Here is a 27,744-nt window from a genome sequence, read left to right on the forward strand (position 1 = left end):
GTCCAGAAAGCATCCTCACTCTAGCATAGGAAAATAAGCAGAGAATTGAGTCGAAGTAATTTGTGTTAAAGGCAAATGCTGCAGTTAATCACTCTGTCTATGTGTGTGTCCTCAAGTGCAGAGGAACATAATTGTTTGGATGTTGTGTAGAACAGAGAGATAAAGTTGAATGAAAGTGTTTGAATCTGATGGTTAAAAAGCTGATGTACGAATTCAGTAAGAAGTATTTATACTGCTGCAGCGAAAATGAACATTTTTCGGAGACAAAAATGCAGCGTCAACTTTAACAGCATTTGAAGCAGTCAAGTCAACTCAATTCAATATTAAGATTCTTGTTCAATTGGTAATGCTTTCAAACAGGTTTTACTGTCAAATGACAAATATAAAAGATTTTCAACAAATCAACCATTTGAGCAGATAGCTAACCTGTGAGCATTTCTAATTGACCAGACAGTAAGAATCAAATGAATTTTATAAAAGATCATATTGTCTGCTTCTGTTATGTTGAGTGGTTTAGTCAGAGTAAAGGAATATGGTACAAATGACAAGTTGAGAAGACAATTATGAGCTTTAGTCTTATTTCTGTTAAAAGATGCTTGAGTTTAAATTACTTATGTTTGATCATTGTTGAATTAGACTAAAATTGTGTTACAGTTTTTTCAATATATTTAATAAGTTTGCTAAACTCTTAACACACCAACACACCCAAAACACACAATTGGCAAAACAGTTTATTTCATGCTCAAAATCAAACATTGTAAACTAAACCTCTAAAGTTCTTTTTAAAATACAATAATAAACGTACACACTACACCATGTCTAACAACACACTGCAAACATGTTTCAAAATGAAATAATTGTGCAAAACACAAACACGTTCTCTTCCAACAGAAACATGTAGTCAATCAGAAAACGCTGAAAATAAAAACACTATCATCAGCTAAGTTTACAGAAACTGCATTATTTTATGTGTCAGCTCTGCCCTTATATTTGAAGACTCTCTACATTTTTGTGTTATGGGTTTAGTACATAAAATTCATGCATTTTGTTTTTTTTATGATGCAGAAATTGAATACAAAAAATTTACGTCCATCCCAGAGTAGCTTTAAACAATTTACAGTTTACTGTATGTAAAAAAAAAAAATACAAAGAATTGCTGCAGTACAGACTTTATATGCAAAAGGACATTACTGCAAGATATACAAACAGAAAAAGCACCGCAATTATAATAAAAAAACTAAGTAATTTTCTAATCTGCCTGGTCTTCTGCATTTGCCCGACTTCTTCTCTGGCCCGGCCTGGTAACATTGGCCCTACGGCGACGCAATTTCACCAAGTTGAAGCCAGCCTCGTCAGCATAGATAATTTCATGTGGGACTTGATTGGCCTTCAACTCCATGACAGTCTAAAAGTAATTAGACACAGTGTAAATGGCTCACTGTACTGTTTGAATTTAAACTGTTTCTAATTGAATTTAATTTGATTTCTGTTGAATTTAAATTTCTGTTTGTTTAAATTGGCGTTTACTGAATGCTTACTGGATGCAAGAAATGTGTTAATTGTATAGCCCACAAAAACGGATGTTGTGCTAACCGTGTAAAGAGTTTGGGCAACTTGTTAAATGTATTGAAAAAAGTATCATAGCCATTGTAAAAAAAACTGTAAACCCCTAAAAAGTGGGAACAAAAGAGATCGATTCACAATCCCTCTTCTTGCATAATAATGTCAGGAGTGCAATAACAGTGTTTATTCATTTAACCTGGCTTCTAGAGAGTGGATTTGATATTAGTTTGTTAACTGTGAAGGTGAATTTGGCTCATTATAGCCCAGACAAGAGTGCTTGCACACTTCCTATTGATAATACACAGAAATGTGTTGCATCACTACAATCACATCATTATTTGAATGAAAATATATTTTGTAAAGTGAACTTGACTGACATGGAGTTCAGCAAGGTGATAATTAAACATGGTAATGGTGCTGAAGTGGACTGTTGTGCTGTTGTCATGTTTAATTCATGTAATGTAAAAATGTTTCATTACTCTAAGTTGAAGTTACAGAACACGTAAGGTTCCAGCATGTCCAAGAAAGGGCGAAGAAACTCTGTAACCTAAGTAGGGAGCACAAGTCATTGCTTCCACTTTCTTTAGTGACCTCACTGGTTGACCTGTGAAGAAATTTAATTAAACACCTTAAACGACAACGTCATCTGGTTATGCCGGGAATAATAATAATTATTATTATATTTAACAGGCACCTAGGTTCGTAGCCAAAGTAGGGTGAGCATGGAGATGTAAAATCAGGAAAAAAGCACTTTATTGAAATACAAAAGTTAAAAGAATAAAAAGTTCTTTTTAACATGAGCCTATTACAAAACAACAACAAAAAAGACAACAATAATCCAAAACAATAAAGCGGGGTACCAGCGGAAGTTTGCAAGTGTCCACAACACCAAGGAATACAAACACACACGCACACACACAGCCCCTATGAAAACACAGCAAACTTATTTTACACAGCAAGATCTGTTTAGCACAGCACTCGGTGTATATATACACACACACACACTAATACAATGCACCCAAGCTGGGTCTCCCCCACCCCCCTATAAACCAAATAGGTTTCAAAAATACACAGAAGACAGTTACAAAACAAAGAGAAACTATTAAAGAAAAATATGAAAATCACAACCAAAAAGTAACAATTTAGAATAGACCTGAACAGAAAGGGAAAATTAGCAAAAATCACTTGAATGCATAACAAAAACAAAAATCACAATACGAATATAACAATTCAAACGAAAACTATAAAAATCATAATATACAAAAGAAACAGAAATTACAAAATAAAGCTCCGGCAAAACAGCAGTGCTGCCACCGCAGTTGTCAGACTTGGTCACCAGTCATTATAGAAACCCTTGTGCACACAGTCACAAAGCCACGATTTACAATAAAAAAACTCAATCAAAACAAACAAATGGTCTGCCATACATACCGTACAGATGTTAGAACATGGCCTCACTCTGCAAACATCGGAAGTTATTGGTAACCACTAAATCGGACGCCACCAACACACAAAGCACACATCAAAGCGCCGGGAACCAGAGCAGGCAGAAAGCACGCCGAAAGAACAGCGTCTGGTGCAGAGCAGCTGAGGACCAAACCAGTCAATCCTGGCAACACTTATGGTACAGTTACTACCCAAATATACTGAAGTGTACACAAACTCAACTTCCGCACTTACCGTTACTTTCAACCAGAAGGGTTTACCCATCAGAAAAAAAGACGGCAACACCGATGACACATACAGAGTTACCAAATGTGCTCAACTTTTATACTTCCTAAACGGGATCTGATAGGTTTGATGACTTAGCGTGACCCAGCCAATAGAAACTACAGTAATAGTCAACCCGGATCTCATAGACTCAACAAGTTAGTGTTACACCAGCCAATAACCGTAAAGGGATATTCCACCCTGCTACACTGATATTGTCTACAATAATTTACCTGTTTTGATTGTAAATCTTATTAAAGTAGTTCCTTTTGTGTGGAGATAGACACTGTGTGTAGTCAGGATATTGCAGCAGACTGTTGATGGAAACAGTCTTGAACCAGTTTGATAACACAGCTGAGCGTACAAGAAACATCCTTGAGTTTTTAACACAGATGGTCTCTTGTGTCTATTGTCACCCTGGTTTAGCTTTTTACAGGTTGGAGATCAGCTCCTAATAACTTAGGGTCGACCTAACCCCCAGGAACCATGTCGCCATCCATATCTGGAGTTATATAAAATTCTTTCTTAACGCATGCATTGAGGTCATCTATATCTGGAGCTAGATACAATACTTCATTGATGCACACAATATTTTTTTTTTTAATGCAACCAATGAGAACTGTTTACCTGGATCCCACCTTTTCTGGACTTGTGTAGAGTATAATTATTGCATTGTTGTACTGTAAGTCAGAGCGGCCTAGGAACTCATTGCGAGTGTTGAAGCTGGCTTCTGCTGTTGAAACTGCAAACTATCTTCAGTAAACTTAATTTATTTATATAAATCTTTGACTCTGGCTCTTCTTCATCTGGCAAACTGGTCATTCTTTTGGTTAAACTGTATACCATCCCTACCGTAGTAAACTAGAACCTAAAAGTAAATAATCTTTACTAATAAAAAATACAACACACGACAATTGAATGGGCTTTCTAAACTTGAGGCCCTGGTATACTGCTAACTAACTGTCCTGGAGCTCCACCTTATTTGATGTGCGTGGTGTCTTCCCAGTGATGTTTCTCATTCAGGGAGTCAAGACAGAGAACATCATTGAAAACAACACTAGCTACATGAATACACTGGAGAGTGTGGAGAGTGAGAGAAACACGACACATTTACAACCCCACCAACAACCCCAGTGTAGGAGTGTTGGAAAAGAGTATACCGTCCCTCAGCCTTTTTAAACATTATTCAGACATGAAAAATCCTGTGCACATGAGAAAATGTTTTGCTGCATTCATATTATGTGTGCAACTTTTTGTCTATGTGTTTCTTAAGCTGCGCAGATTGAGCGAAACTCTGTTGACATGGATCAGATCTGTACGGTTTCTCCAGTGTGAATCCTCTTCTGTTTTCAGATGTGTTAACCGATTAAACCTCTTGTCACAGTGTGAATCGTCTGGTGCAGTTTCAATTTTGGAGCTGTAAGAAAAGTCTTCTCACACTCAAACACATATCCACTTTCACACCAGTGTGGATCTTAATGTGTTCATTAAGGTTTGCTGATCGGTTGAAACTCTTTTCACACTGAGTGCATGTGAATGGTTTCTCTCCAGAGTGGGTCTTCATGTGTTTATTAAGGTCTGAGGAGTTGCTGAAACTCATCCCACACCGAAGCTGCAGTCACACTAGAGTTTAAGCATGCAAAATTCTGTTGTTTGGTTTCTCTCCAGTGTGGATCCTCAAGTGTAAATTACGGGATGATGATTGGCTGAAACTCTTCCCACACTGAGTGCCTGTGAATGGTTTCTCTCCAGTGTGGATCCGTATGTGTTTACTATAGGAATGGGAAGATTAACCGATATGTATCGAGATACAGCTTACAGCGAGATACAGCTTATATTTTTAATATAGAATGTATTTTTTATTTATTAACAAGTGTTGTCAACCTGTTTTTGGCGCATAATTTAATCGACCTACATAAAGTATGCATTAGCAACGGACTTGCGGATGTGTACACTTACACTACAACTCAGTGTATCAGGTGTGCGGATGAAGCTAGTGGTGTGCCCTCAGAAAGCGCGAGAAGCAAAACAAACATCTTATTCCTCACTGAGTTTTAAATCTAAAGTATGGCAACATTATGGATTCTGCAAAAAGGATGGATGACTTGACAGGACAGATGCAATTTGCAAAATGTGCCGCGCATCTGTAAAATACACGGGGAGTACGACTAATCTGATATCTCACTTGAAGCGGCGCCACAGTGTTGTTGTGGAAGCATCTTCCAGTGTTCCTGCATCCCCGGCTTCCTGCTCTGCTTCAACTGTAGCTACCAGCTCCAAAAGTGGTGAGAAAAGCATTGAATGTTTTCTCCATGCGCAACAGTTCTGCTCGCTCTACGCCAATAACGAATGCTATTGCATTGTTCATCTGCAAAGATATTCAGCCTAGTGTCACGGAGAACGAAGGTTTTAAACACCTCCTGTTAATTTTTATTTATTTATATTTTTATTAGACCTGTTGTTTACAGTGATAGTGATGTTTCAAAGCAGCATAACACTGCTAGTTCACCACCTTAAGTTTTGAATATTCAGTGGCAATATATCTTTGTAAAACTTGTTTTCATAGTTGAAAAGTTAAATCACAATTCTTGTTGTGCAATGCTAAACCTTTATGTTGAAAGAGTGCAAATATATACATTTATAATACATATTGCACTTATACATTCTGTTTATCTTGAAAATACTTAAATAATATGTGCTATAGGTTCTAAAATGGCCCTCTACTGTGAACTGACACTAGCTCTGAGAGAAGCCAGTTTGTAAAAAAAAGTCATGGTTTTGCTTGGTTAATAAATAATCAAACTCATTCAATGGCACAGCATCCTCTTTCACATAATCTCATAAACTTGATCTAATTAGTTAGTGCTGAATTATCGCATTGTATCGTGATATGGGTGTGAATCGTATCGTGTTGCATCGCAATATGTCACAAATGTATCGCTAATATATTGGATCGTATTCTTTGTATCGAGATGCGTATCGGATCGGCATTATAGCTTAAATGCCCAACCCTAGTTTACTAAGGTGTGATGAGCAGTAAAAATTCTTGCCACACTGATTGCTTGTGAATGGTTTCTCTCCAGTGTGGATCCTCATGTGTTTATTAAGGTGTGATGATTGGCTGAAACTCTTCCCACACTGAGGGCATGTGAATGGTTTCTCTCCCGTGTGGATCCTCATGTGTTTATTAAGGTGTGATGATTGGCTGAAACTCTTTCCACACTGAGGGCATGTGAATGGTTTCTCTCCCGTGTGGATCTTCATGTGTTTATTGAGGTTTGATGATAGGCTGAAACTCTTACCACACTGTGTGCATGTGAATGGTTTCTCTCCAGTATGGATCCTCATGTGTAGATTTAGGGATGATAATAGGCTGAAACTCTTCCCACACTGAGTGCATGTGAATGGTTTCTCTCCAGTATGGATCCTCATGTGTAGATTAAGGGATGATAATTGGCTGTAACTCTTCCCACACTGAGTGCATGTGTATGGTTTCTCTCCAGTATGGATCCTCATGTGTAGATTAAGGGATGATAATTGGCTAAAACTCTTCCCACACTGAGTGCATGTGAATGGTTTCTCTCCAGTGTGGATCATCATGTGAATCTTAAGTTTGTTTTTGCATGACAAACTTTTTCCACACTGAGTGCAGATGAAACAATTCTTGTCTTTCCTTTTCAAAATACTATCAGTCTGTAAATGAGTTTTTTCCTCAATTTTGACATGATGTTGCTCCTCTTTACTCCACTTATTCTCTTCAATTAGTTCTGAAATATACACATATATATATATATTAAAAAAAACATTCATTTTCATTAAGTCTTTAAAAATCTTCATCAAAAGCTGAAAAGTGAAAAGACACTGGAAACATTGGCTACACACACTGTAATTTTGATGCACATTAAATGCAAAATAAATCAGATCATATTTTGTTCGGTCCAATAATGGTGTACACATTTAAACAGATTTAATTCAATTCATCTTTATTTATCTAGTGCTTTTACAATGTAAAATGTGCCAAAGCCGCTTAACATAGAATTTATTGTAAATTGAAACTGTCAGTCCAGTTTTCAGAGTTTCTTACATAATTGATCATAAGTCATATTGGTCATATTGATAGGACAGATTTGAAAGCTGTAAATGGCCTGTTTTTATTTGTAATCATTCATAATTACAACAAAATATTTTTCCTAAAATGTGTAAAGCAGACCAGGGCTCAAAATTAACCTTTTTGCTTGGTAGCACCAGTGCTCCTAATTTAAAAAATGTAGGCGCATAAACCAAAATTTAGTTGCACACACCAATTATAAGCACCGTTACTACAAGTTTAATACAAACAGATTTATATCATTTGAAATAAACACTAATCAAACTAACAAGCAACAAAATGTATGCATGGGTGAGGAAAATATGTCTCAACGAAATCCCGTTATCACAAAAAAATAAATTTTTATAACATAAATGAGGGACCAAAAGATACACGGACCCCTCACCAGCCCTTCACGCACTGCTTGACACAAATGAATCTGTTAACGATTGCTGTGCTGCTCTCACGGGTGCTGTCTGATACTGCACTGACGCTTTTGACATATACTGTACCTTATTATATGCATATGTCATGTGTATATAGCACATGTTCGTTGTTATTTCTAGCTCTCAAGTATATTTTGTCAATAATGGTGTAGCTTCATAGTAAAACATCAAGAGCTGTTTAAATGGTTTTGTTTTATATGCCAGATCCCACATGGTCAGCTAGTTAAGAGTGGGAGTATCTGGAAGTGTGTGCAAGTTTACATGCAAGGTTTTAATATTGTGTTGTTTCGTGTTTTTAAGTGTTTGTGTGATCACCTCCTTTTTTCTTTCTTTTTTCCCTTTTTTTTTGCCTCTCTCCCCCACACATCCCCCTACATACAAAACCCACAGATTCCTTTTTGATGCTACTGATAAATGTTTTCGACAGCCCTCCATAAAATGGGTGGAGTAAAGACAAACTTTACCAGTTGGTATGTACGGGGGTTAAATCACCCAGTGAAACGAAACATTGTGTACGCACATCTTAATAAGTAAAAATCCGATATTGTATATTCACAGGAGACGCATCTGTTGAAAAAAGACTATTCTAAACTCAATAGGAGCACAAATATATCATTCTAACTTTAATAGCAAAAGTAGGGGAGTTGCTGTACTCATACATAAAAATGTACATTTAGTTTGGGAGTCAAATGTGTTAGATAAAAATGGCAGATACATAAAAATCCAAGGTAAACGTTTTTTTACTAGGGATGCACGATATATCGGCGGCCATATCGTAATCGGCCGATAAATGCTATTTTTAAGATTATCGTTATGCTATTATTAAAATTATGTCGATATTTTTACGCCGATAAAATGCGTATTCTTTACATAGGCTAAACAAACTTACTGCCGCCACTGGGTTTTGAGCGTCGCATCTGTGACGTAGCACAAATCAAGCGCGCGCTTCACACTCACAGTACACAAGAAGGAAGACAACATGTCAGCAGTGTGGCAGTTTTTCACCGTTAAAAAAGAAGACCCCAGAATTGCAATCTGCAACTGCTGCAAATGTGAGGCACTGCGAGGGAGGAGTAGGAAAAAAAAATTCAATACTACAAATGTGATAAGCCATCTGAAGTGTCGTCATCCCGAAATCTATAAAGACTATCAGACTAAACTCGCTGCCAAAAAAGCACCAAGTTTAACCACAACAGAGAAACCAACGCAACAAACACTTGACAATATAAAGAAATTTGGCAAGGACAGTGCAAAAGCAAACGCTATCACAGGCAGAGTCATGGAAATGATTGCAATTGACGACCAACCTTTAAGCGTTGTGGAAGATTTTGGATTTCGTCGTCTTATTGAATTTATTGAGCCGCGCTACTCCCTCCCTAGCTGGCGGCACTTCGCTGATGTTTCTCTCCTGGCTTTGTACAATGAAGTGTCAGCTCACATTCACACGCTTTTGGCAAAAAAATGTGACTGATATAAGTTTTACAACCGACATATGGAGCTCAGATGTAAGTCCAGTGAGTATGTTAAGTCTTACAGCTCAGTGGATTGATGAAAACTTTGAGATGAAGAGGGCTATACTGCACGCGCGAGAATGCCCCGGGTCTCACACAGGCGCTGCTATAGCGAGGCAACTCGAAAGCATGCTCGCTCGCTGGAACATAACTAAAGATATGGTACATGTTGTGCTGCGAGATAATGGCAGCATTATGGTTAAAGCCATCGAAGACTGTGGTTTGAAAAGTCTTGGATGCATGGCTCACACTCTCCAGTTAGCCGTACACGAAGGAGTTCTGAGCCAGCAAAGCATTTCCGACTGTATGGCTATAGGGAGAAAAATAGTAGGGCACTTTAAGTATTCTCATCTTGCAATGTCCCGAATTGGAGAGATACAGACAGAGCTGGAACTGTCGAAAAATATGCTGCAACAAGACACTCCGACACGTTGGAACAGCATGTTTTATATGATGTCAAGCTTGTTAGCACAGAAGCAAGCACTTCGTGCATATGGGGCAGAATTTGAGCTTCCCGCATCCTTCAGCGCGCATCAATAGGGGCTAATTGAAAACACAACAACATTGCTTGCTCCGTTCGAAGAGCTTGCGAGAGAAATAAGTGCACACACGGCAACTGCTTCAGATGTGATTCCCTCTATTGAGGCTCTAAAGCGATTTCTGAGCAAAAGTCTCAGTACAGATTGTGGTGTTAAAACAATAAAAGCTACTCAGCTGGAAGTAGTGAAACAGCGCTTTGACAGTATAAACACCGAACCATTGTGCTTCTTAGCAACAATTTTGGACCTCCGATAAAAAGATCGCTTTTTTGATCAAGCCACCAAACAGCGAGCAACAGAAATTCTGTTGACAAAACTGAACAAGACGACAGATCCTGAAAACAGCACACAGAGAGAGACCGAGCCCCCTTAAAAAGACGTGCACCAACAGCAACCGAAGCAAGAAGAAATTCATAAAATGAGTTGAGTTGTATAAGAAAAATATATACTTTTTATTTATTTTTGACACACTCTTATTGTTTGATTAGTATTTAGTTTCTGTTCCTTGAGTATTGCTTTATTTATTCATTATTTATTTGTCAGGCATTAGATTTTAGCTGGCCATAGAAATGTATAATTGAACTACACAGTTGAAAAATTAAATACCAGATATCTTATTGTTATACAAAAAAATAGATGTGCCATTGCACCCTATACATTTAACTGTTATAAAGAAATCTTTTGCTCTTCTTGTAAACTTATACAGAGTTTGTTGATACTGAACTTTGTAGTTTTTTTTTTTCTAAATGAATCAGCCTTTCTGTTCCTTGTTTATATTGAGGACTTTGAGGGATTGTGTCTGGATGGCTTCCACTTTCCTATAATTGAAAATCTTGATAATTTGGATATTGTTTTATACCTTTCTCAGGAATTTTTTGTAGTTGTTTTTTCACATGCTTCAGTTATCTTAAGGAAGCCTAATATCAGGTATTCATTCAAAATGCGATGGTTTGTTTTTTTGTTTTTACTGTGAGATATGTAAAGAGTTATTTAAGATCTGTAAAATGGATCTACAAAGTCTTCTGAAGTTAAGGTTTTTAAAAAAAAACCTTACTATTTTTAAAATTTTACTATTGTTTTTGCAGTCATGCAAAAAAAAAAAAAAAAGAGGTAAAGTATTTTCATTTATCGGCCTATAGATATCGGCTATCAGCCTTCCAATATAAAGAGTTATCGGTTATCGGTATCGGCCAAAATTTTCATATCGGTGCATCCCTATTAAACACATTTTGGACCAATATTTTAGATCATTTTCATATATATGTAGTAAAGATATGGATCCTAATCTTTTCACCTCAATTTTTGATACAGTGCCAGAAAAAAAATTTTACCTGTCAGCTAATCACATAGAAATCATTGCTTTTTCTTCTTTATTGGCCAGATGCCTGATTTTTCTCAGGTGGAAAAAAAACAAACCAGCCATCCCACAAACATTGGATATTAGAAGTGTTATCTCATCTTAAACTCGAGCACCTTAAGTACACCATCCAAGGCTTTACAAAAAAAAGTTTTGAGGTTTGGCAGCCTTTCCTATCTTACATTGAACGCTAAGGTGTTATTATATCCTAAGTGAAAGTTTATCCTTAATGTCCTAATTTTTAAACCTATTTTTATTTAATTATTCATTTTATTAATTTTTATTTCCTCTTTCGTGTGTTGTGTAAAAATTTAAGACTTTTAAAAAATCTATAAAAATATTTGAATAATAAGAATGTAAAAGGTACTAAAACATAGTTTTTGAACGAGTAATAATCCCATTAATCTAGTTACAGTAAAAGTCCTTGTCAAAGGTCTGTGAATTTAAGCTAATTATTTATTAAAGAAGGACAAGCCATTCTCGTACATGACTTTTTTCTTTGTGTGACTGAAATGTAGTCAATAGCTATGTTTCTATCCAAAAATGTTAATTCAATTTATTTGCAAAACTGGAATATAGCATAAAAGATATGCGAATAAAGCAGTGTTTCCATCCAATAAATCAAAAAGAACAAATTGTCACTTCCTGACTAACTGTTGCCAAATATCAACAGTAAAAACAGAATTTACTGCGATAGGAGAAACTACATGCATCTTTTCTTTATTTAATAAATGGCTTTCACCTCAGAGGACAATAACGACACACAATGAACACGTGGTGGCGTTTCAAGCCATGAGACACGGAAAACAAACGCTCTTGACACGCTCCAGACCCTCTGGAGGTCATTAATAATATAAAAACATTAATACTGAAACAGTTAAAGGCATTTTAGAACGACTAAAACAACATTTCAGATGTGTTACAGTGTGCTCGGCCTGCTGGTTTGTACATTCACACACATTTTCATCATCATATGATCTCTTATAACAAACCTTTTTTTTATGCACATACTGGAATTTGCTCAGTAAAAGTACTTGCGTAGTTTACGCAAGTTTACCCTTTCTTATCAAATAAAAAGTTTATCCTACTCAGTTATGCGCATGTTTTTTATGCCTATATTTCAAAAGTTATGTGCATCATGACGTTTCCATCAACCAATTTTTTATGCTCATAGCCAATCTAAAACGCACATAAGAGAAAAACTGCTTCATCTTTAAAAAAGGAGACTGACAAAAACTCAGGGTTTAGAGAATAAGACCTGCTATTGACTAGGTTAGGTTCACAGAGTAAGTTACCACAGTGACTGACTCTGCGTTAAAGTTACCTCTCTTTCAGAAACAGGCTTACCCTGCTTTCTCGAGTTTGACAAACCTGCCATTTTTGAAATGGAAAACCCAGAGTTTCTCTCATTTCAGGGTTAAAGTACTCCCGAGTTTTCACTTAACCTCCTTTCTGAAACGGGGCCCTGATCTCATATGCTATTGTTTTAGAACTTCAGTTGCCTATTGGAGAAAGGACCAGGAATAATAAACAGCTACTTGCTCTACAAACAAGTGTGTTCATGACTATACATACAAAGAAAAATTATAAAATTACAAAATATGAGTTAACAACATCAAGCAGCATTAGGCATGGGCCAGTATAAGATTCTGACGGTATGATGACCTTGAATAAAAATATCACAGTTTCACTAGACTACTGTACAAAGTAATTACTGCTCTAAAATATATTCTTTTAAATGTCTGGGTAATAAACAAACACGTTTTCCTCTTTGAGCACAATATATTTTCTTTTGAGAAACTTTTACAATATTTTGGAGCAGTAAACATGTCAGGCTGAATAATTCTAATGAATCATTGACTTCTGCTGTTTTCATTTGTTTCATGAACACAGAATTCTTTACGATTTAAAGCGGCATTTTTGGAGATCTTTTCTGCTGGAGATACTGTTGTCCTGAAAATCTTAAAACAAAACATTAAAAAAAATTAAATTAACTTACATATACCGTAGGAATGGTACAGCAGAAAATCTTGACTTTTTTCAAACAGCTCTATACCATGAACACAGTTATTGTCTCATGCCTAGCGGCATTACACTGTTTTTAGGATCTTAAATTAATTCTTTAAAAAAGTCCCAAGCAAAAAGATTACAATGGTGCCGCCTGCTGGTACAAGAAGAATATGGTCAATACTGATGAACTCTACACTCAAATGTTTGCATATCATCAGCACGTGTAATCCATTTTTTAAGCAGCAAAAGTCATTTAGACTAGTTTGTTGGCCAGTTGTAGTCAGTGCAATGCTAAACGTTATTGTTCCACTATAGTTTGTTTGTTTTGTCTCACGTTGTCCCACAACAACATCATATAGTTTAGAACACTGTACAATGATTTATAACAATTATTGTAGTGTCCATTTTATTTAGCAAATTTCCAATTAAGGGCATCCACATTTTCTGACATAATTTAAACCAAAGTTTCTACAGGTGTCACCAAGTTAAATTTAAGACTTTATATTTAAGACATTTTTAAGACTATTATGAATAAAATTTTAAACCAAAGTATTTTTCAAAAGGCCCAGATGAAAAAAGAAAAATTATATGTCTTATCAAAAATTTTTTTAAATTAAATATTTAATAATACAATAATTAATGAATAATAATAAATTAATATAATTTAGAAATTTCCTAGCAAAATATCTTAAATATTGTGTCAAAACAAGCTAGCTTTACTTGTAACCATACACTTTTTTCCAACAAAAACTTTATTTAAAATAAAAAACAAATGAACAAATGTTTTAAACGTTTAAAAAACTTTAACAAACTAAATTTATGCACAACAATCTGTCCAGGTCGATGTCCTCAGCAGTAAATACATGGAGCAGATTAGTAAATGTTTTTGTAAGAAAAATGATTAAAGCATTATGATAAATAGAGTTAAAATGAACTTTTTGAATAAAAAGTTGAAAGTTTTATTGAGATGGATTGTTGGTGATTGTGTGGGTTTTTGCCAGATTTGACAGCAAAACATGAACAAAGGAAAATGAAGACTTGTTTAAAAAGATTTAAGACCTACAACACAATATTTCAGTAAATTTAAGACTTCTTAAGGCCTAAATTTTAGATTTTGGAGTTTACAACATTTTATGACTCGCGGAAACCCTGTTTAAACACAATAGCCCTGGTAATTAGTTATTATAATAATAATGTAATTCTAGATACTATCTGTGAGAACTAGTAACAACTACTAGAAACAAGTTTAATCCCATAGAAGTTGATTTAAATAAGGGAATTGTGATCAACGTGACATATGCAAATGGAAAGTACTAAGCCAACACCATCAACCTAATAGCAGATATCTTCTAGGAGAATACTGTAGGTCAAATATCGTCAGCTCAGTTAAACTTTTTTAATTTATCGTTTTTATTAATTTTATATAGCGCCAGTGCTCAAGGACGCTTTACAAATAGTAAAAGAACAAGAAAAGCAATAACCTTAAGAAGGTAGAGAAAATGGGAGACTAATAATACATAAAATGAATGATAAAAGACACGAGAACAAGTAACAAAAAAAACTTATTCCTGTCTTTCAATGAGTGCTTATGTGCATTTAGGATAACTAGGCAGCACACTCAGGGCTTAATTTAGTATTCTTATTATTAAAAATATATCAGTATGAAAACCAACCTGTTTGTTCCTGCTTGCCTGTGAATGTTTCTTCAATCTTCACATCTTCACTCTCCTCTTTAATAAACGCCATCTTTATAACAGTGTAGAGATCAGTCGCTTCAGCAGGAGTTTTTCTCTGTGCTTGGACACTTTATCTTGTTTTTAAATAAACAAAACAATAAAAATGTCCTGTTTAAAACGAATAAAACAATGAAGAGAAACAAAATAACTTCACTTTAACTTTTGCTTCAACAGAAATCAGGTAAAAGATTAAGTCCGAGCAAGATACAATTGCCACAAATTAGCTGAATAAAACTATGTTATTCCATTTCTTATATAGTAATGTTTACTTAGAATGTAATGACATTATGCTATTTAATAAATTAAACCTTCATTAAAACACTTATTACAAACTATCAAAGTACAACATTGTTTACAGTCAAATAAACAGTGTTTATGTTGTTTTAAAGTCATACTTGCATGCTAATAGAGACTTCTAAATGAACGAATGTGCGAATATAAAACCAACTTTACATTTATGCCAACAGCAGGTATATCATTTAGCATCTGGTGAAAACCTGAAACTTTAATCGATCCGTTTATATCTGTGTAAAAGCTTTAAAACAAACCTTTCTCCAGTTGAATCTCAGCGCAGTTGCGGCGCAGCCTCATGACGTCACACGGCACGCCATAATAAAAGCCTTCTGTTGGCAGACCAACTTGCATGGTGCATTCCCGCCACCTACTGGATAGAAGTGTGTAGCGCAAAATGTAGAAAAAAGCATGAAAACAAACAAAAAATAAAAAATAAAATGATGAACCAATGGAGGGGATAAGAATACCAGAGGGAAGAGAGAACAGGGGGCTATTCCATAAAACTAGCTTACAGAAAAAGCCAGGCTTGGTAAGTCAGGTTTATTAATGGCAGATTCTGTTTCATAAATCAAATTTACGATAGTTCAAACTTAGTTACCCTGGCAACTTATGCTGAAACTAACCTGGTACAGGGCAGGCTAACGCTCAGGCTAAGTCTTAAGTTTAAGCTTTATATATATATATATATATATATATATATATTTGTTTATTTTTTTAATGTTTTTGTTTTGGCCCACCCTAAAGTTCCAAGCTGGAGCTGGGCCTACTCCAAAGGTAAGTGTCAAAAAAGCTAAACAAAAAAAGACTTTTATTTTGGCTTGGCGTGTGACGTCATAAGGCTGCGCCGCTCCTACACTGTTATTTGACTGGAGAAAGGTTTGTTTTAAAGCGTTTACACAAATATAAAGCGATTGATTAAAGTTTCAGTTTTTCATTCAGTGCTTAATTTTGTACCTGCTGTTGACAATATTATTTTAACCCTTTATACAACGTAATACTATTTTACTCCCAGTGGTGGGGCTATTGTTTGAACAACAGAAAAAGTGTTTTAATGAAGGTTCGATTTATTATATAACATAATGTCATTCCATTCTAAGTATACATCACTATATATAAGTAGTTACGTTACTAGTTTTAATCAGCTCGTTCTTGTTTTTTTGTTCATTGTTTTATTCATTTTAAACCGAACATTTTTATTGTTTTGTTTATTTTAAACAGGATAAAGTGTCCAAACACAGAGAAAAACTCCTGTTGAAGCGACTGATCTCCACACTGTTATAAAGATGGTATTTATTAAAGAGGAGAGTGAAGATGTGAAGATTGAAGAAACATTCACAGTCAAACAGGAAGATCTGCAGGAACAAACAGGTTAGTTTTCATTCTCAAAGACCTACTCAGTCATTTGATCCTCATTCAGATATATTTTAATAACAAGAATAAATTAAACCTTGCAGCCCTGAGTGTGCTGCCTAGTTCTCCTATATGCACATAAGCACTCATTGAAAGACAGGAATCAGTTTCTTTCTTGTTACTTGTTCTTGGTGTTTTGTCGCTATTTTTTGTATTATTAGTCTCCCATTTCTCTACTTCTTAAGGTTTTTGCTTTTCTCGTTCTTCTACTGTTTGTAAATGGTTTCTGAGCAAAGGCGCTATATAAAAAAAGTTTAACTGAGCTGACGATATTTGACCTACAGTATTCTCATAGAAGATATCTGCTATTACAGTGATAGTGTTGGCTTAGTACTTTCCATTTGCATATGTAAGGATCATAATTCCGACTTCTTTATGGCTTTAAACTTGTTTCTAGTAGTTGTTACTAGTTCTCACAGATAGTATCTAGAATTAAATGATTATTTTAATAACTAATTACCAGCGCTATTGTGTTTAAACAGGGCTTCTGCGGAGTCTTAAAATGTCTTGAATTCCAAAATCCAAATTTCAGGCCTTAAAAAGTCTTAAATTTACTGAAATATTTTGTTGTAGGTCTTAAATCTTTTATAGACAAGTCTTCATTTTCCTTTGTTCATGTTTTGTTACCCAATCTGGTCAAAACCCATACAATCACCAACAATCCATCTCCATAAAACTTTCAACTTTTTATTCAAAAAGGTCATTTTAACTCTATTTATTATAATGCTTTAATCATTTTCCTTACAATAACATTTAAACGTGCTCCATAAATTTATTTAATTATAGTTTTTAAAACTTTAAAAGCATTTGTTGATTTGTTTTTTATTTTAAATAAAGTTTATGTTGGAAAAAAAAGTGTGTGGATACAAATAAAGCTTGCTTATTTTTACACAATAATTAAGATCTTTTGCTAAGAAATATCTAAAATATTTAAATTTTCTATCTGGGCCATCTGAAAAATTCTTTGGCCTTTAGACCTTTATGAGTCTAAAATTTCATTCATATTGAAATTGTACTTAAAAGTCCTAAATTTAACTTGGTGACACCTGCAGAAACCCTGGTTTAAAGTATGTCAGAAAACGTGGATGCCCCCAATTTGAAATATGCTAAATGAAATGGACACTAAAATAATTAATGATTATAAAACATTGTCCAGTATTCTAAACTATATGATGTTGTTGTGGGACAATGTGATACAAAATGAACAAATATAGTGAAACAATAACGTTTAGCAATGCACTGACTACAACTGGCCAACAAACTAGTCTAAAAATGACTTTTGCTGCGTAAGAAATTGATTACAGCATGCTGATGATATGCAAACATCTGAGTGTGACGTTCGTCAGCAGGGCTGGACTGGGGCAAAAAATCGGCCCTGGCATTTTGGGCCAGAGCGGCCCACTAAATTCAATCAAAATGCTATCCATCTATGCACGTCCAATATATTTATCAACTCATATTCTATAAAACACAAAAGCCATATATATGAAATAAATAAATAAATACAAACTTTAATCTCAATTTAATTTCTGTATATTGTCCATAAAGATATTTGTTGAGTTCTAAAAAATACTCTATTCATTCATTTATTTTTCTTTGCATTGGTCCCTTATTTATCAGGGGTTGCCGCAGTGGAATGAACTGCCAACTATTCCAGCATGTTTTATGCAGCAGATGCCTTTCCAGCCACAACCCAATATTGGAAATCACCCATACACACTCATTCACACACACTCATACACTACAGCCAATTTAGCTTATTCAATACACTATTCACTCAGCCTATATTCAATAATAAACATAACAAAAACTGCCTGCTAATGCATGGGTAAATCTTCAAAGGGAATAGTGTACTTTATAACCTCTTTCACCTCATCCTGCTTGCTGTTTCACTATCTAAACAATCAAAACATAATAAGTCAAATTTGTTTCATTTTGATATTATGATTAACAGACACCAAACAGCCTTGTGTAGCTGCATATTTATATGAGCGTCATCTTCACTCTGCATATTTATAACAAAACAGGGCTTAAATATAACTGCCTCCTTTCATTATAACAGTATAACAAACATTAAATTTAAACGATAAAGGTAAGCAATCAGTCAATGTGCAGAATCACTGTATGTGGTTACATAAATTAATACATTAGCATATTTTTGCACTCAGCCAAAACAGTTAACTGAGAACAAGTGATTCAAAAGACATAAGAATTGTTAGAGACAAGATGAATTCAATATCACGTTTAACAACTATAGTGAGATGAGATCATCCAGCAGATGAACTGTCTGACATGCACTATACTCTCACCTGGGGTTTATGCTCACCCGCTAAACTACTGGCTGCAGCTCTTGGCAGAGAGTGTGCATGTGTGTAGGCACGTGATATGCGTTTTTAGCCGTGTACTAGAATGAACGGAGAACTTTTCAGACTCACTAAATGAAACGCCGGTGTATTTCCTGCGATTTCTCTGCGCCTCCCTTGCGTTTCTTCTCTCTGACTCTCGACTATTTTAACAAATACACACAGACGACGCACGCTCACATGGAGTGCAAAATAGGAGTTTGTGATTGGGCCAGCCCAATCTCAATACAGAAAAGAACCAATGGGCTGCAGAGTGTCACATGGGCCGGCCCGGTCTGTCTGTCCGGGAAAAAAAAAATCTACTTTCAGATAGTCACAGATCACAGCAGTGTCAATTAATAAGGCAGAAAAAAAAAACGATAGGCTGCTAAGCCTTTTATGGGCCGATCAGATCATAAGACGATGATCAGCCCGGCCCAAAAACTACGTCGGCCCACCGGGAAAGTGCCCGGTCTGCCAGATGGCCAGTCCGCCCCTGTTCGTCAGTATTGACCACATTCTTCACGTACCAGCAGGCGCGTCATTGGAATCTTTTTGCTTGAGATTTTTTTAAAGGATGAATTTTTAGATCCTAAAAACAGAAGCTGTTTCTCATTATGCTTTCTTCACCCAGGTGAAAAAAAATATAATTAATATAATTAACTCATAAATATAATTAAATGCAATTAAAATACAGTTAAATACCCGCAAATACATTTTTAGTACATTGTTATTTTTTTGTGTTAAATAAAAATTTGATGGTTTTACACTATAAATATACTAATTAAAAGTATGTTTATACTTCAGTAGGACTTTAGTACACTTGACAGAAGTATACTAAATACTAAGGGTGTAACGATATTAAAACCGAACCGAAATATCGCGATACACCAACCACGATACGTATCGCGAAACTCTCATGGCGTACCGCGGTACTCTCACGCCCCCTGCTGCCCATTGTTGAGGTTGACGTCACTTGTCTCTAACTAATTGAACCAATTTAAACACATCTTTAATATCATATTTGATTAAATTGTTTTAGTAATGATGAGGATTTGTTCTAAATATTATATTCTAAAGTTAGTATTTTAGTGCATGTTATGTCATGTGACTTGAGTAAGCATCACACTCGTTACTACTGGACGCAGGACGGCTGCTTCACATAGTACTGAGATTGCAGATCCCCCAGACACATTTAAGTCATCTGTGTGGAAACATTTTGGTTTTCCAGTGGAGTACAGAAATAGAATTCGTGTCTTAGACAAAGCGCACGCCTGTCTGTCTCAAGTTTCACGAAACTTACTTGTAAGGAAAAACATTTAAAAAGTGTGGTAATTTCACAATGTGAGGGTGTAAGCAACAGAACTGCCAACAAAATTGATTTAATGTACAAAAGTAAAACCAGAATAATGCCCAAATATACAAAAAAACAGAAATATTTACACTAAAAAAATAATATAATAAAGTAACAAATTCATACAAAAGTATCAAACAAAAATTAGTTAATCTCGAGCAAGGGGGTGATAGTGAAGACAAACAAAAGAAATAAATATAATAAAACAATTCTAACTCATGAATAACCCCTCTTACCTCGCTAAAACTGATGAAAAGAAAAAAAAGGTCTTCAGCACCGAGCGCCGCATTCTTCCCTATACTGAATAAAATAAACAAAGATGACCTTCACCTCTTACCTGATGTCTTTAACAATACATTTTCTACGTGTTTGCAAAATGGAAATCGTATGACATTTTCCCTATCCACCTTACACTAAGAGTGAACTTGAGGAGATACAGCTATATTGTCGGGAAGGAGCGGATAATATACAAATCAATTGAATTAAAAATGTACAAACCTCACAAAATTTCTTAAAGTGGGCAAAAGTAATGCAAAATAATTTTACCCAAACGAAAGTTAAGCAAAATAAACGAAAATCATAATCATGTCAGAAAAATACACGAAAAACGAGATCAAAGGAAAAAGCGCTCTCTCTCCCGCTCTTCCTAACAAGCTTTTTACATTCCCGCGATGCGTCGCCAAATGATGATAGATCGGTCTCCTGACCAATCAGCTGTCAAAAAGGCGGACCTACACAAATGACAGGCAGCAGCTGTCGTTAAGGCGGACCTACAGTGCATAAATGACCGGCATAGAGAGAGAGAGAGAGAGAGAGAACGGGAGGCAAACATACAGCCGGCTACAACCCTAACATTAGTTTCAGACACAACCGCAATGTATTTTACTGGTGAATATGTCATGAAAAAACACTTTACAAACACATTATATGTATATTTTTCATTAATTTAAACGGAAACCTATCTATCTAAATGAAACCATAGATAATCAAAAATGAGCGTCTGTGTCTGCACAGAGATCAAGCCTCTCATCGGAGAATGTGGATATTATGGTGTTTTTGAAGAAGATCTTTCACTAGTCTACACTGCAGTTATTTATTTAATTTTAGTTTACTTAGTTAAGATGGCTGCACTACAGAGAATAGTTTTTTTCTGACTAGTCTATATTGGAGGTATTTATTTAATTCTAGTTGTTTACTCGGGTATCCTGACTGTACCAAAAATCCGATGACAAAGTTAATAAAGAAAAAGTTAAGATGTTCTTGTTATTAAGTGAATTGTCCCTTAGCATTGCTGTTAACATGACATCAACCCTAACCCCACAGCAAACAGAAACCGAACCATACCGAACCGAACCGTGGCTCCAAAACCGTGAACCGAACCGAACCATGCCTTTTGTGTATCGTTACACCCCTACTAAATACCAGTAATACTTGAATAAATTTTTAGTGTACTACAATTAAGTACACTAAAGAAAAAACATCCAAAAAACTTTTACTAGTGTGTTTTTCAAGTGTGCTTTAAATGCTTTAAACATTAGTTGATTTTTAGTACACTGTTTACATACTAATCTTAAGTTTAAAATAAGTTAATATAGAAAAAATCTATTAGTAATGTACTGTAGTAAAAGTACATTTTTTCCAAAAGTTGTACTTAAGTACACTTAATGTCACTGCATTATTATCACTAACACTTAAATTGATTTTGAGTGTGGTAATTTTAAGTTTACATTAAATTGACTGTATTAAAAATTTATTAGTAATGTATTGTAGTAGAAGTACATTTTCCCAAAAAAAAGTCTATACAAAATGTAGTATTTTAACCAACAGTACAGCTACACAAAGCGCTTTACGGCATGTTTGAGAATAACAATAATAATAGCCCATGCACTCATAACTTTTATTTTACATCTGCAGAATCGTGAGAAAATCTTGATCTTTATTTTAGGCAAAAAAATCACTATTCTCATTTTAGCCACAGCATATCATTAGAATAATTGTCTTCTCCTCCAGTTCAGCTATAAACACTGGAATATTCCCATCAGGCTCCAGTAAAATGTTTATTGAAGGACAGCAAAAACATGATTGATCCAGAACCCTGCAAAATTAAAAATGAAGACTCTGAACAACAAATAGGTTGGTGTTTATACCTGATCAGGAGTGGCACGGGAGGTTGTTGGGCTTCAGCCCTGATTGTTTGTTCCAAAGTGGGTTAAAGTTTTGTCAAAACGTAGTTTTTCAACATATTATTCAGAAATATTTTAACCGGTTCATTATTGCTTTCCCACAGGATCAAAAAGCAATATCAGCTGTGCTTTCTAAACCTCTTTACATTATTTAAGAGTTTTTTTTTTTTTGTTTTTATCAGAGGCAGCCCCACAGCAGTAAGTGCTTTCTGTCTCTCTTTTCTGAAAGCGAGTTTACACACACCATCGTCCTGCATAGCCATGCCTCCTGACAGTCACTCAATGCATTCGTCTCATAGCTCCACCACAATTGTACTTCATGTTTGTTACCTGCATTAATTGCTTATTAAAGTAAGCTTGTTGGAAATTCTGAGGAGAATGTTGGGTTGCTATTGTAACTACACACGCAAGAGAGTCAGGCACTCTTGTCTTGCTTCATTTAAGATTTACCTCAGATTTTGGCTGTCAGTTCCGTATGATCTGACGAGATGCTACACGCACAGGCTGTTCTGATTAGCTGCGAGTTTTGATTGATTAACTCAGGTGTATTTATGTAAAAGTGAAGTCTGACAACAATAAATATTCTCATCGGGAATAAAACCACCTGTTTTTATACCCGTGCTGACTTTGCCGAGCTATAGCTATAAAGTTAGGTCTGCTACTGTTATTTTATACTGGGTAGGCTACTTCATTTATTTTATTATATCATAATTTGCTGAAAATGATGCCTTAAATGAGCAGGATTTTGAGGGTAATTTAATCCAAATGATTACAGCCACAACTATAAAAAAAAATACCTTGTAATAAAACGGGCAGTGATTAGATGCTAAGAATCCCACAGTTGATATATAATTTAAATTTTGATTTCTCTTGTCTAATTTCTGCATGCACATTTTTCCACTTGCTACTCTGCCAGAAACTTTGTCGCTGGAGAGCACCTTCAGTAATAGTTTAAACATTTGTTTAGAGATGGAGCGCAAGATGTGCTCAACAGAGTGGCTACATGTGGTGAAAAACGATGACAAAGCTAAGTGTAAATATTGTAATAAAAGTAATAAGTTATAAAGCAGAGTGTCGCGACAAACATGAAAAAGCAACTGAAGTTTTTTCACATACTTCAAGAATATCAAATTTAAAGAATGGCTTGTTAGGTTCATTGTGCTTCCCGCGGGTGCGACTAACAACAATTGTACATTTTAGTTGAACTCTGAGCGTGATGAGCAGTTCAGTGTTAGTTTTTATTTCAATATCTTGAGGTGAAACTAAACTGCGCATTCTCTCCGTCTCCTCATTCATAAAACAGCAGGACGCTCTGCTGAAGCACGCAAGCTTTACACTCCGTCATTAATAATTAACTTAACTGTTGTATTGGAGTCGAAAGAATATATTAAGTAGAATTTTTTAACAGTCCAGATGTTTAATTTTTTCTTTTTGCAATTTTTTTTAAATTTCTCTTCTGCAAATTAGATTTTTTTTAACTGCTTGATTCTTTAAAAACCAAAAGCAGCGTCCGTCAATTGGTGTTTTTCCAGAAGATACACCTTTGTGAATGTCTTATTTTGTGTATAGTCTTTAATGTGCTTTTTTATAATTTTATTGAGACGCAAATAGGGATAATCAATAGGGATGTCCCGATACAACATTTTAACTTCTGATACAATACCGATATTGCAGCCTTCAGTACGAACCAATGCAAATCCGATATCAGCACAAATCAAGAATACTTTTCTTTTACCAGTTTCGTTGAGTGGAATTTATGAACGGCTAGATCAAACTGAGAACAAAAGTCAGCAACAGTAAGTATGGAAATAACCAATTTATTAACTATGGGTTGCATAAATGTGAACCTTTTACATAAGAATATATATATATAATTAAAGAATACATATTAAGACCCTGAAAAATATCTTAATTGAATAAACAAAATATATTTTTTAAAGTGCAAAATACTAGTTAAAGGTCACTTCAGTTACTATTTTTTACCATCAGTAAATGGTAGAAACAGCTGGGAGCAGGAACATAAGAAGAAAAAAAAACATTGTTAATTGCACAACTGCTAAAGGTTGAGTGTCAATAGTTTCAATTTTACACACTGCTTCTTGATGATTTTTTGATCCAGTTTCGAGCAAAAAAAAAGTCTTTTACACAGGGGAGCAGATGTAAGTTTTTGTAAGTTAATAAAAATGTGCAGCATGGTTAGTACAAATATTTACATGATCAGATCTATTTAATCTGTGTTTGTATCATAAGAAGATAGTAGCTGTATCAATGTACCTAAACAAAACATTATTAATTTTATAATAATATATAAATTGCACATATTATCTTTAACATAAATATACTTACAGTGGCTTGATTGTGGCTGTTCTTCACAGCACATACAATAATGTGACTTTTGAGAATAATTTTATTTATCAAAATTAAATTTATTTGCATAATATATTGCACAGATTCCACCGACTGCCCACATGAGAAAAGTATGACAATGTAAATAAAGTCAGAACTACAAAGTCATGTGCAAAGCTGACACTGATTATCAGAGCAATTTATATTTCTGGGCATTTTAAAGAAGAGTTAAATATGGGAACACCTCTAATTAAATTTTCATTCTGTCTGAAGGTAACACCATTCTTTCTTTTAAACTGTAATGGCCATTTCAATTCATGAAGTTCATTGAATTGAATCTGCTTAAATGTGTACATGTTAATGGACCAAACAAAATATGATCTGATTCATTTTACATTTAATGTGCAGCAAAATCACTGAGTGTGTTTAGTCAATGTTTCCAGTGTCTTTTCACTTTTCAGCTTTTGATGAGAGTTTATTGATGAGAGTTTAAGACTGATATTTTATTTATTTATTTCAGACATAATTGAAGAGAATAAGGGGAGTAAAGATGAGGAACATCATGTCAAAATTGAGGAAAAAACTCATTTAGAGACTGATGATATTTTGAAAAGGAGAAATAAGAATCGTTTCACCTGCACTCAGTGTGGAAAAAGTTTAGGAAGAAAAGACAATCTTAAGATTCACATGATGATCCACACTGGAGAGAAACCATTTGCATGCACTCAGTGTGGGAAGAGTTTCATCCGCTCATCACACCTTAATGAACACATGAGGATCCACACTGGAGAGAAACCATTCACATGCACTCAGTGTGGGAAGAGTTTCAGCTGCTCATCACACCTTAAACAACACATGATGATCCACACTGGAGAGAAACCATTTGCATGCACTCAGTGTGGGAAAAGTTTCAGCCGCTCATCAAACCTTAATCACCACATGAGGATCCACACTGGACAGAAACCATTCATATGCACTCAGTGTAGGAAGAGTTTCAGCCGCTCATCATCCCTTAATCACCACATGAGGATCCACACTGGAGAGAAACCATTCACATGCACTTTTCTCCCCGTAGACTTCCATTCATATGCACGCAAATGCTTTAGACCGGAAACGCAAGTTTGTGCGTCAAGTTTCGCAGTTCACTGCCTTGCAAAGTACAAGATTGGTGAACTCTGACCTGCGAAATCACATCACTTGACTGTGTAAGACCAATCGTAGATCAAAACACGAACTCTATGGGCAGAAATTCAAAATATGGACCAATCGCTAGGGTTGGGTATCATTTGGGTTAGTTTCGATACCGGTCCTTAATCGATACTTTTAAAATAATACTGTTGCCAAAACGGAGCCTGAACCAATACCCTTAAGCCACATTTATGGTAACTCTAGAAATCTTTTTTATTTGACACTCTTTTAAAATAATTTTAACGAACAGTATAATTAAAGTTTAAAGTAAACGTCATTTTATAATTTATATATTTGAATTGGATTAATGTATTTCCTTTTGAATATTTGCAGGCAGGGGTCACTTGTACTTTTGGGGGCACATTTTAACATATATCACAACATGCTTTAAAAAAATTTAAAGTCATTTTTTCATGCATCACTCTGCAGTCTTCAGAAACGATGATTAAATAACTTAAACTCAAAATAATCTTCCTTTATAATTTATTTGACAACTAACTTTGTACTGGTGTACAAATACCTTAATAAACACATGAAGACCCACACTGGAGAGAAACCATACACATGAACTCAGTGTGTGAAGAGTTTCATCCAATCAGCAAACCTTAAAGAACTCATGAAGATCCACACTGGTGTGAAAAACGATATATGCTTAAGTGTGAGAAGACTTTTGTTACAGTACCAAAATTGAAACTGCACCAGACAATTCACACTGAAGAGAACGTACAAGTGTTCGCACTGTGACAAGAGGTTTAATCAGTTAACCCATCTGCAAACAGAAAAGAGGATTCACACTGGAGAGAAACCGTACTGATCTGATCAGTGTCTACAGTGTTTTGCTCATTTGGCGCAGCTTAAGAAACACTTGAACAAAAAGTTGCACACATGACATGAATGCAGCAAAACATTTTCTCATGTGCACAGGATGTTTCATGTCTGAATAATGTTTGAAAAGGCTGAGTGACGATATACTGTTTTCCAACACTCCTACACTGCAGTAGGTGGGGTTGTAAATGTGTTTCGCTTCTCGCGTTTACCGTAAACACAGTAATGGTGAATGAGAGAAGAACAGTTTCATAAACATCTGGCAAACAGCACCTCTGTGGCTTAAAATCTCTTTGCAAGTGATTGTACTGGTGCGGATACATCTGTACTCTACTCTCCAGTGTATTCATGTGGCTCAGGGGTGCTCAATCCTGTTCCTGGAGATCTACCTTCCTGTACAGTTTAGCTCCTACCCTGATCAAACCCACCTGAACCAATTAATTAGGACCTGAAATCCACTTGATAATTACAGACTGGTGTGTTTAGGGTTGCAACTGAAATCTGCAGAAAGGTAGATCTCCAGGAACAGGATTGGCCACCCCTGATGTAGCTACTTTTGTTTTGGATGGTGTTCTCTGTTTGACTCCCTGAATGAGAAACAAATCACTGGGAAGACACCGCACATCAAAGAGGGTGGAGCTCCAGGACGTTTAGTTTCCAGTATACCAGGGCCTAAAGTTTAAAAAGGCCATTCAATTGTCCTGTGTTGCAGCTTTTATTAGTAAAGTTTCTTTACTTTTAGATCCAAGATTCTTTCTAGTTTACTACATTTACTTTTTTGAGTAGAATACAAACTTGATGAATGTTTTATGATGTAGGCAGAGTGACGGGTATTAAGTTTAC

General features: G+C 35.3%; 3 protein-coding genes across 7 annotated transcripts in view; 2 read left to right on the forward strand and 1 right to left on the reverse strand.

The window, feature by feature from the left end:
* LOC101886704 (zinc finger protein) overlaps nt 1-27,744 on the forward strand; it is an 846,922-nt gene that overhangs the window by 416,617 nt on the left and 402,561 nt on the right. The gene's annotated exons all lie outside the window — the stretch shown is intronic.
* On the reverse strand, nt 2,300-15,560 carry LOC137491326 (uncharacterized). 5 transcript variants are annotated; one of them, XM_087249426.2, is made up of 3 exons: nt 15,508-15,560; nt 14,897-15,033; nt 2,300-7,040 (listed from the first exon to the last, which is right to left on the reverse strand). In XM_087249426.2, the coding sequence occupies exons 2-3, from the start codon at nt 14,967-14,969 to the stop codon at nt 6,271-6,273; spliced, it is 843 nt and encodes a 280-aa protein (XP_087105552.1). In that variant the 5' UTR covers nt 14,970-15,033; nt 15,508-15,560; the 3' UTR covers nt 2,300-6,270. The 5 variants fall into 5 exon arrangements, with proteins under 5 accessions (XP_087105552.1, XP_087105550.1, XP_087105554.1 ...); XM_087249424.2 differs by having other exon boundaries at nt 14,897-15,067; XM_087249428.1 differs by having other exon boundaries at nt 15,413-15,525.
* LOC147844815 (uncharacterized) lies at nt 16,074-27,642 on the forward strand. Its single transcript, XM_087249496.1, has 3 exons — nt 16,074-16,310; nt 16,472-16,621; nt 25,409-27,642. Exons 2-3 carry the CDS (start codon nt 16,537-16,539, stop codon nt 26,065-26,067), a joined length of 744 nt encoding a protein of 247 aa, XP_087105622.1. The 5' UTR covers nt 16,074-16,310; nt 16,472-16,536; the 3' UTR covers nt 26,068-27,642.

This window comes from Danio rerio, chromosome 4 (assembly GCF_052040795.2).
Source record: "Danio rerio strain M-AB ecotype USA chromosome 4, GRCz13ab, whole genome shotgun sequence".
Lineage (NCBI taxonomy): Eukaryota > Metazoa > Chordata > Actinopteri > Cypriniformes > Danionidae > Danio > Danio rerio.